The 10,208-nt window shown below is 38.8% G+C and overlaps 1 protein-coding gene across 2 annotated transcripts; it reads left to right on the top strand.

Annotated features, from left to right (window-relative positions):
• The first annotated feature begins 312 nt into the window (after nt 1-312).
• LOC120570782 (CMP-N-acetylneuraminate-beta-galactosamide-alpha-2,3-sialyltransferase 1-like) lies at nt 313-8,207 on the top strand. 2 transcript variants are annotated; one of them, XM_039819316.1, is made up of 7 exons: nt 313-452; nt 708-978; nt 2,835-3,031; nt 4,147-4,329; nt 7,289-7,334; nt 7,424-7,543; nt 7,736-8,207. In XM_039819316.1, the coding sequence occupies exons 2-7, from the start codon at nt 751-753 to the stop codon at nt 7,901-7,903; spliced, it is 942 nt and encodes a 313-aa protein (XP_039675250.1). In that variant the 5' UTR covers nt 313-452; nt 708-750; the 3' UTR covers nt 7,904-8,207. The 2 variants fall into 2 exon arrangements, with proteins under 2 accessions (XP_039675250.1, XP_039675251.1); XM_039819317.1 differs by lacking the exon at nt 4,147-4,329 and having other exon boundaries at nt 315-452.
• Nucleotides 8,208-10,208: the final 2,001 nt, after the last annotated feature.

The following is a 10,208-nucleotide window of genomic DNA, read 5'->3' as shown; positions in this document are numbered from 1 at the left end:
ATACCAGTTCACTGCAAACTTGAATCATCAGATCCATGGGATGTCGATGCAACACATTTCTTTTGATTTAGGTCATTCATACCACAAAACGGCAGTTAGGGCACAAGGAAGTGAACCAAAGAACAACAACAAAAAAACCTGTTTCATTAGATATACATTTAAAAGAATACTTCTATTAAAACCATTTCTTTCTGAAGGATGAATAGCCTATGTTCATATGATCAAAGAAGAAGGCTGAAAATCAAAAACTTTGTTCCGTTTCTCAATATTAGTGTTTGGCTGAATCATGTACACCTGTGGACAAACCACTCCCTATGAGAAGAACTCTTCCTGGAAGTGATGTCAAGGGAAACAATGCGCGTTCAACCAGTTTGTTTCACCAGGAAATACTCTTGAAGTCAGACGTCTGACTCAACACAACTGGAGTAGAAGTGGATTTACTCTCTGATCAGGTAGGACAAAAAAGAAAACATTCATAATAAACGTATCATAAATATTCTTATTAATGATAATAAAACAACATTGTTTGCTTTTTTAAATCCTCAACTGTCATCAGAGCAAAAATGCAAACTGTGATAGTTATTTCATGACTAGCAGCTGTAGTCACTTGATATAAAGATGAGTTTATCTATGAACAGTATGACAAGTTTTTCCTCATTTATGATTGAAGACTCTCTTGTTTATTTCTCCACACACTTTCTCTACAGATTGGAGGTGTTGTTTCCCAATCAGAAGCATCACACAGCCAAGATGAAATTAAAAGTGAAGGCCCTCATTGTCCTGCTGTGTGTGACTACTATCTATGTGTCTTGGAGAGGATATAAGTCATTCTCCCTGCCTCAGGACGAAAGACTCTGTGCATGTGAGCGATGTTTATCTGAAGATGATCTGTGGTTTATTAAGCATTTCAACAAATCTGTTGAACCATTTTTGTCAGCAAACTACAATCTCTCAGAGGACGTTTTCAACTGGTGGAAGGTAAGTTGTTAACTTGTTCAACCTGCACTTCAGATCAGATTAGAACATGATGTAACCGAACTCCCTACAATTATGTTTCTAGTAAAACAATATATTAACCATCATTGTGGCAAATCTTGATAAAGATTACATTGAAGGTGTCAATAAATAAATAAGTAAAATGACCCCTTATTACAAAAGTTCTGATCAGTCAGGAATATGGCTTTAAATATGAATAGCTATTTACAGAATGTGTGGGCTAGTCTATATCCACGACGCTCCACTTCCGGGATTGCTCCATTGCCGCCGGATACTCCGCCGGATTTCACTTTTTTTGGCCGGTACCTTCCGCTTTCTTTGTGTTGGAATTTTAAACTCTGGTGCATTTATGAGGACTACGGTTAACTGCTCCTCAGATCTCTGCAGGGTAAATACAGACAGCTAGCTAGACTATCTGACTAATCTGAGTTTTCAGGTGCACGACTAAAACAACTTTTGAATGTATGTACACATGTTCCACCAAAACAAGTTCCTTCCAGAGGCTATTTTGCAGAGGCACCGTGGCCCTGCCAGGTGCTTAGCGCTGCCCAAGACGATTGTGATTGGTTTAAAGACATGGCAATAAACCAGAGCACGTTTTTCTCCCATCCTGGAATGCTGTGTGGACTAGCCAGAAGTTATAGTTCTAGAGACTAGTGTGGGCTAAAACACACAAGAGGCCTCATTCTCCTTTACAATAATTCACCACATAGTTACAATGGGATTACAGTCGGAGGTGAACTCATTAAAATATGCAATAATTGAGATCAGTGTATATGATGAAATAATGGCTCGTTTTGAAGGTTAGGCTATGTAATCACTGTTCCTAAGGGTGGCAAGTTTACATATATTATAGCCAACTATAAATATAAAATGAAAAGGATGTTTTCCTGCCTTTGCCTCGTTACAAGGCTGTTGGCAGTTAGCTATAGACTGAGGGAAAACATAATTCACTGTGCCACACAAATGCTACTGCCGACAGCTACCACCAACTTTTATGGTACATGTACACTGGTGAGCTTCATTTCCACGCTACATTGTCTATGTGAGCAGCTGGCAATGCATTCTGGTAGCGTTGCTGCAAAAAGCGGAACGTAGAGTTGTCCACATCAGGGACATCCTTCTTGACCCACCGCTTCTTAAAAACTCACAGAAAATCTTTTAAGATGACCGTTCTCGATCTAAAATGAAGCCTGACGTAGCCTATTTTCGTTGCTTGTCAGTGCTCATTGAAGAGAAACTGCTAGTGGCAAACCCACCAAGTGTCCAATGCTGCTGCCGTACCTTTAGAGTGGAATGTTTTCTTGCATGCTACTCAATGCCAGAATCTGTTTCCTTTGGTGTGGCTGATGGGCCACTAACGCATCACCCCTCTGTGCATGCGTTAATCTCTATAGCAGCCGGAACACACACAACCCCCCACACCCTATTCAAAACCAGATAGCGTATCTTAACGGCTTGAAGTCACACACACCTGGTGTACTCTCAGTATTGTACAGTAAAATGTTCTAATTTAGAAAAAATATATTTTACGCTGCCAACCAGTACAGTAATAGTCCGGTCCTTTGTGATGTGTGTTGTACAATTCAGTCAACTGTCAACACAATATCTCAGAGGTTTCTCTGAGCTAATATTAAATATTTCTTTCATGGAAAAAAAAGAACAAAAACAAGTCCCATCAGCATTTATATTTGTCTTTCCATCACTCCCGTGCGGCGTGCGCAGTTCGTCTTTCAGTTCAACAGCCCCCACACAACCTGCCTGATCGCGCAAATCCACATCAACATAGAAAAAAATACAATTTAAAATCGTTTTTAATAACCATTTGTGCCTCACAGGGTTTACAGGGTGAAAAGGGCAACTTGAGTACCTTCAGAGAAACATTGGACAGGCTGTTTCTGCTGGTCCCACCCAGTCCAGATGTTCTAGAATCCAGTCCTGACCACTGCAGGACTTGTGCTGTGGTGGGGAATTCTGGTAATTTGAGGAGATCACATTATGGACCTCTCATTGATTTCCATGATGTCATTATAAGGTAAAGAAAGCTGTTTTAATCTATTATTGTCACAATGATTTGAGTCAGTGTCTTTTTTTTCTCAATTTTCGAAACTAAAACTCAAAATTCAAGCTGTCCCCTGATCAGTGTTGGGGAGTAACGGAATACATGTAACGGCGTTAATTATTCAGAATACAAATTATGAGTAACTGTATTCCGTTACAGTTACAATTTAAATTGTTGGTATTTAGAATACAGTTACATTGTTGAAATCAATGGATTACATGACGATACTTATCTGTTTCACGAGTTTATTCACTCTGACTAAATTAAGGCAACTCTATGCATTTTCCAGAAGCCCCGATATGAAATCGAAAAAAATAGCTATTTGTGTGATCAGTCACAATGGAGTCGGAACCGGCACGACAGAGCCAGGACAGCAATAAGTTTCTATCTTTGAAATTCAAACAGCATTTCACATTAAAGAACGAACAGGGAGAATGAAATATAACTGTGCAGCAGCCTCTGCAACCAGCAACCAACCTCCTTTCAGCGTTCAAATTACTCCACCTCCAACCTGAAGAAGCATCTTAAAGTAAGCTATTTTTTTAATTAGCCAAGAGTAGTCGTCTGCTGTAGTTTTACTGGTCACCTTGCTATTTTAACATTGACGTGCGACTTTACATTCTCCTACGGGCTGATTTACTAGCTCCAGAGCCATTTAAAGACTGACTAGCCCCGTTTGACGTTAGCTAAAATTAGCTCGTGGTAGCAAGACTGCGGTTAGATTTTTGTAGTATGCAGTTCGGGACTACCAATACAATAATCTATCTGCTTGTTCAGGTACACATTCAGTTAGTTGGAATAAAAAGAACACACCATTATAGGCCTGTTTAGTAAGATGGATGTGATAGCTGCATTCCTACACTTATAAAACGCAATTCAATGTGGAAGGAATCCTGAAGTAATCCAAGTATTCAGAATACGTTACTCAGATTGAGTAACGTAACGGAATACGTTACAAATTACATTTGTGGGCATGTATTCTGTATTCTGTAACGAAATACGTTTTGAAAGTATCCTTCCCAACACTGCCCCTGATATATGTCTACAAATTAAGTAGCATGTGAATTATATCCTGTTTCACCCTTCAGAATAAACGAGGGTCAGACCAAAGGCTTTGAAGCAGATGTTGGGACCAGAACAACTCATCGTATCATGTATCCAGAGAGTTCTGTGGATAGTTTAGATAACACCACTCATCTTGTGCTGGCTCCATTTAATACGGTTGATTTTGACTGGCTCAATGGGGCCCTCACCACAGGATTTAAAGCAATGTGAGTAATATTTTTATGGACTATGTGATAATTTGTCCCAGCAGTGGTCATTTTGTAAACAGAAACTATGACATATGTTCATTAACAACCTTTTTTTCTATGATAAGACGAGACACGTGACGTTCTCATCATGCAATATCATGCATGATGAGAAAAAAAAACAAGATTGAAAGGTAGTTAAGTATTTCTTTCTCTCTCTCTCTCTCTCTCTCTCTCTCTCTCTCTCTCTCTCTCTCGCTCTCTTTCAGTGTAGCTGTCACACATAGTAGTAGGCATTTGGCAGGGGCGGAAAAGAAGAGTATGCAAAGCCCTCCAGTTCAAATATACGAGATTTCTAAATGTGATGTCACTTAAACGACACGTAAACAACAACATATTGTCGATGTGTTTTCTACATGTTCTGTTGTTTAAGGGTCATCAACACATTTATTTTCCACACATTAAGAACACATTGGCAACATGTTGATTTCTAAGTAGTTCTGAGCATTTGGCCACTGGTCCAGGTTGAACGTGTGATTGATTAGTTTCCATGCATTGCAAAGCAGTAGGGTTAAACCATTTGTGTAAGCCTCCGGGGTTGCCTACTACTATTTAAGATGCTAAGGATCCTTTTATTTGCACTTTCCTTCCTTTTTTGGGTGAACAAATAGGTTAGTGCACATTCACAGTTTTATATCATAAAAACAAAGAATTGCGGGGGGTAAATAGTAAAAATCTTCAAAAAATACTGCATCACTCAATCATTGGCTCATGATCTGATCTTTTCCCCCAAATGTAATATACACATCTTACCAGGTTTCAAATAAACATATATTGTACTCAGTGTTGGGGAGTAACGGAATACATGTAACGGCGTTACGTATTCAGAATACAAATTATGAGTAACTGTATTCCGTTACAGTTACAATTTAAATAGTTGGTATTTAGAATACAGTTACATTGTTAAAATCAATGGATTACATGACGATACTTCTCTGTTTCACGAGTTTATTCACTCTGAATAAATTAAGGCAACTTAATGCATTTTCCAGAAGCCCCGATATGAAATAGAAAAAAATAGCTATTTGCGTGATCAGTCACAATGGAGTTGGAACCGGCACGACAGAGCCAGTGCAGCAATAAGTTTCTATCTTGGAAATTCAAACAGCATTTCACATTAAAGAACGAACAGGGAGAATGAAATACAGCTAACCGTGCCGTGCATCCTCTGCTTGCCAGCAACCAACTTCCTTTCAGCGTCCAAATTACTCCACTTCCAACCTGAAGTAGCATCTTAAAGTAAGTTATTTTTTAATTAGCCAAGGGTAGTCGTCTGCTGTAGTTTTACTGGTCACCTTGCTATTTTAACATTGACGTGCGACTTTACATTCTCCTAGGTGCTGATTTACTAGCTCCAGAGCCGTTTAAAGACTGACTAGCCCCGTTTGACATGCTAACTAACGTTAGCTAAAATTAGCTCGTGGTAGCTTAGACCGCGGTTAGATTTTTGTAGTATGCAGTTTGGGACTACCAATACAATAATCTATCTGCTTGTTCAGGTACACATTCAGCTAGTTGGAATAAAAAGAACACACCATTATAGGCCTGTTTAGTAAGATGGATGTAATAGCTGCATTCCTACACTTATAAAACGCAATTCAATGTGGAAGTAATCCTGAAGTAATCCAAGTATTCAGAATACGTTACTCAGATTGAGTAACGTAACGGAATACGTTACAAATTACATTTGTGGGCATGTATTCTGTATTCTGTAACGAAATACGTTTTGAAAGTATCCTTCCCAACACAGATTGTACTCAGCTTTAATGCGTAACGTTTTGATATTAATGAACATCCGTTACATTAAAGCCATTGCCTAATGAGATGCTACAAAGCTAATTATGACGTGACGGTGCGTGCGCGGTCACAGAAGGCTTGTATCATGTGGACGCGCCAACAATGTTGTTATTACTTAGAATTGCTCATGGGGGCGGCAGAAACTACGCACTATAGCTTTAAGTTCCATTATAAATCTTTCACTTCAACATAAGCACCAAACAAAAGATGTTAGTAATATCATTAAAATACATTCATTAACATAAAAATATAGATTAATTTCCAAAGTTACTACTTTGACATTTGAGGTATAGAGTATGTCCATTTGTTGCTGTCTGAACAACGCATCAACATATAACTAACTGAATGCAAACCAAAGGCATAGTGCAGGTATATAGTTTTTTATAAATAAAAACAATTACATCAAAGGTTAAATAAAAAACACAAAGTCCACTCTTTTACACCTAGAGGGGTGTTTACAACTCCTGTACAAAACTACAGTTCAGTGCAACCGGCCTTGATGCAGCCGCTTCAGGCAGCGTTTGGTCTATAATGTTTATTCATTGCAGACAGTTTCTTATGCTTAGGAGTAGAAAACTGACTCTCCAGTAAAACATTTCTGCATGTGGTCAACTACAATGTTACAAAAGTACAAATCCGTTTTCCTCCACTGGCTGTTCTGAATCATTTTAATCATGCCATTGAACCCGTTGATCATGACAGTAATCTAGTTTTGACTTGAGGACATACTGCACCAAAAAACAAGCTAAAGCAGCCACAAATGACTTGCACATATTGCTCTTCAGTCAAGCCTGTTTTTTGTCATTAAATATTGGCTAGTATTACAACACTGGAAACCAGTATCCGAATCTCCAGATATAAAGTTAAATGTACTAATTTTAGTTAATACAAAATAATTGGAATATGCATATTTTATTATGTTAAATAAATGTTCTGATGCACAGATATATGTAGGAACTTAATCAATCAAAAAAAGGACATCACATTTTGTAATTCCTAACAAAGGCATTCACATTAAGAGCAATCACTGCTTTACTTTTCTTCATTAAATGCCTAGTAAATTATTTTACTGACAAAACCTTCATTTGATGTTGAGTGTGACATTTCATGCTTTTTTTAACAGGCCAGAATGGATAGTAAGAAGAAAGATCAAAGCTAACAAGGATTTAGTGAGTATTATTTTGAATACATTCAACAATAATTTGTATTGGCTAGTTCATAAAAAACAAGTTTAAAGCCCAATTATGATTCATAACAGGTGATGATCCTTAATCCAGCTTTCATGAAGTATGTTCATGACATGTGGCTGGAAAATAAAGGTTATTACCCCTCCACTGGCTTTCTGGCTTTGGTTCTTGCCCTTCATATCTGTGACGAGGTAAGTTTATTTTTAAATTTGAGATTTCCTTGTGAATGTCACCAGTGTTGCTTGAACATACTTATGATTGACAAGCAGATGCAAATAATTGATGGAGGATGGAAAATCAAGTAATGTGATTATTTAGCGAGACTTTAAGCAGGCTGGTACTAAATCCTCGGTTTCTGACATTGTTATCTTTTGTTTTCCTAGGTCAGTGTGTTTGGTTATGGAGCAGACAGTGATGGAAACTGGAGTCATTACTGGGAAAAACTCATGAACAAAAAGTTAAAAACTGGAGCACATCCTGGAGATACCGAGTATAGAACGATCCAGGAGCTAGATAAGCAACAGAAACTCAAGTTTTATACAGGGTTCTGATGTTTCTCAACATTTAAAGGAAGGTTAGTAGTATGTAATGCCAAATGCCACTTCTGAAGGATTATTTGCATGCATTACTGACAAGTAGAGACACTATGTGTTTACATACATGTATATACTCACATATAAAGCCAACTATAGAATGCACAAGTTATGAATGTGAAAAGTAATTGCAGTCATAATTAAAGTCATGGATAAAAATCTGTGTCAAAACACCTTGTGAATAGGAAAGGAAATGGCGAAGTATACAGTGACTTGCGAAAGTATTCGGCCCCCTTGAACGTTTCGACCTTTTGCCACATTTCAGGCCTCAAACATAAAGATATAAAACTGTAATTTTTTGTGAAGAATCAACAACAAGTGGGTCCCAATTATGAAGTGGAACGAAATTCATTGGCTATTTCAAACTTTTTTAACAAATAAAAAACTGAAAAAGTGGGCGTGCAAAATTATTCAGCCCCTTTACTTTCAGTGCAGCAAACTCTCCAGAAGTTCAGTGAGGATCTCTGAATGATCCAATGTTGACCTAAATGACTAATGATGATAAATAGAATCCAGCTGTGTGTAATCAAGTCTCCGTATAAATGCACCTGCTCTGTGATAGTCCGTGTAAAGCGCAGAGAGCATCATGAAGAACAAGGAACACACCAGGCAGGTCCGAGATACTGTTGTGGAGAAGTTTAAAGCCGGATTTGGATACAAAAAGATTTCCCAAGCTTTAAACATCCCAAGGAGCACTGTGCAAGCGATAATATTGAAATGGAAGGAGTATCAGACCACTACAAATCTACGAAGACCCGGCCGTCCCTCTAAACTTTCAGCTCATACAATGAGAAGACTGATCAGAGATGCAGCCAAGAGGCCCATGATCACTCTGGATGAACTGCAGAGATCTACAGCTGAGCTGGGAGACTCTGTCCATAGGACAACAATCCGTCGTATACTGCACAAATCTGGCCTTTATGGAAGAGTGGCAAGAAGAAAGCCATTTCTTAAAGATATCCATAAAAAGTGTCGTTTAAAGTTTGCCAAAAGCCACCTGGGAGACACACCAAACATGTGGAAGAAGGTGCTGTGGTCAGATGAAACCAAAATCGAACTTTTGGCAACAATGCAAAACGTTATGTTTGGCGTAAAAGCAACACAGCTCATCACCCTGAACACACCATCCCCACTGTCAAACATGGTGGTGGCAGCATCATGGTTTGGGCCTGCTTTTCTTCAGCAGGGACAGGGAAGATGGTTAAAATTGATGGGAAGATGGATGGAGCCAAATACAGGACCATTCTGGAAGAAAACCTGATGGAGTCTGCAAAAGACCTGAGACTGGGACGGAGATTTGTCTTCCAACAAGACAATGATCCAAAACATAAAGCAAAATCTACAATGGAATGGTTCACAAATAAACATATTCAGGTGTTAGAATGGCCAAGTCAAAGTCCAGACCTGAATCCAATCGAGAATCTGTGGAAAGAACTGAAAACTGCTGTTCACAAACGCTCTCCATCCAACCTCACTGAGCTCGAGCTGTTTTGCAAGGAGGAATGGGCAAAAATGTCAGTCTCGATGTGCAAAACTGATAGGGACATACCCCAAGCGACTTACAGCTGTAATCGCAGCAAAAGGTGGCGCTACAAAGTATTAACTTAAGGGGGCTGAATAATTTTGCACGCCCAATATTTCAGTTTTATATTTGTTTAAAAGGTTTGAAATATCCAATAAATTTCGTTCCACTTCATGATTGTGTCCCACTTGTTGTTGATTCTTCACAAAAAATTACAGTTTTAAATCTTTATGTTTGAGGCCTGAAATGTGGCAAAAGGTCGAAAAGTTCAAGGGGGCCGAATACTTTCGCAAGGCACTGTACTAAACCAGGGCTGGCAGACTGATCTCATGAATTGGCGTATGTATGACACGCCAATTTGTATTCTGTTTTTGCGTGTTATCAACACGCATAATCGCATTTTTGCGTGTATATCAACGCAAATCGCCCGCCATTGGCCTATATTGCGAGTCCATTTCCGCCGTAGCGAGTGGTATAAAGGAACGGGGGATTGGGTAAGGAGGTAGGTTGGGGGTGGCGGATTGGTAAAACACAGGACTTTCACCTGGGAGACCCGGGTTTGCCGTTTTTTGCCGTTTTTTGTTTTTAATTTTTTGTTTTTAATAAGCCTTACCCAATGTTTCTTTCCTAAACCCAACCATTTGTCGTTGTCGTAAGGTTGTTTTAGTCGTTATTTTCCGTGTTTTTGTCACTGTTTTGTTACTAAAGCCTTTCCCTGTGTTCTTTTCCTAAACTCAACCG

The sequence above is a fragment of the Perca fluviatilis genome, chromosome 13, assembly GCF_010015445.1.
Source record: "Perca fluviatilis chromosome 13, GENO_Pfluv_1.0, whole genome shotgun sequence".
Lineage (NCBI taxonomy): Eukaryota > Metazoa > Chordata > Actinopteri > Perciformes > Percidae > Perca > Perca fluviatilis.
The sequence above is the reverse complement of the archived record's forward strand: the minus strand, read 5'-3'. Positions and strand labels throughout refer to the sequence as shown.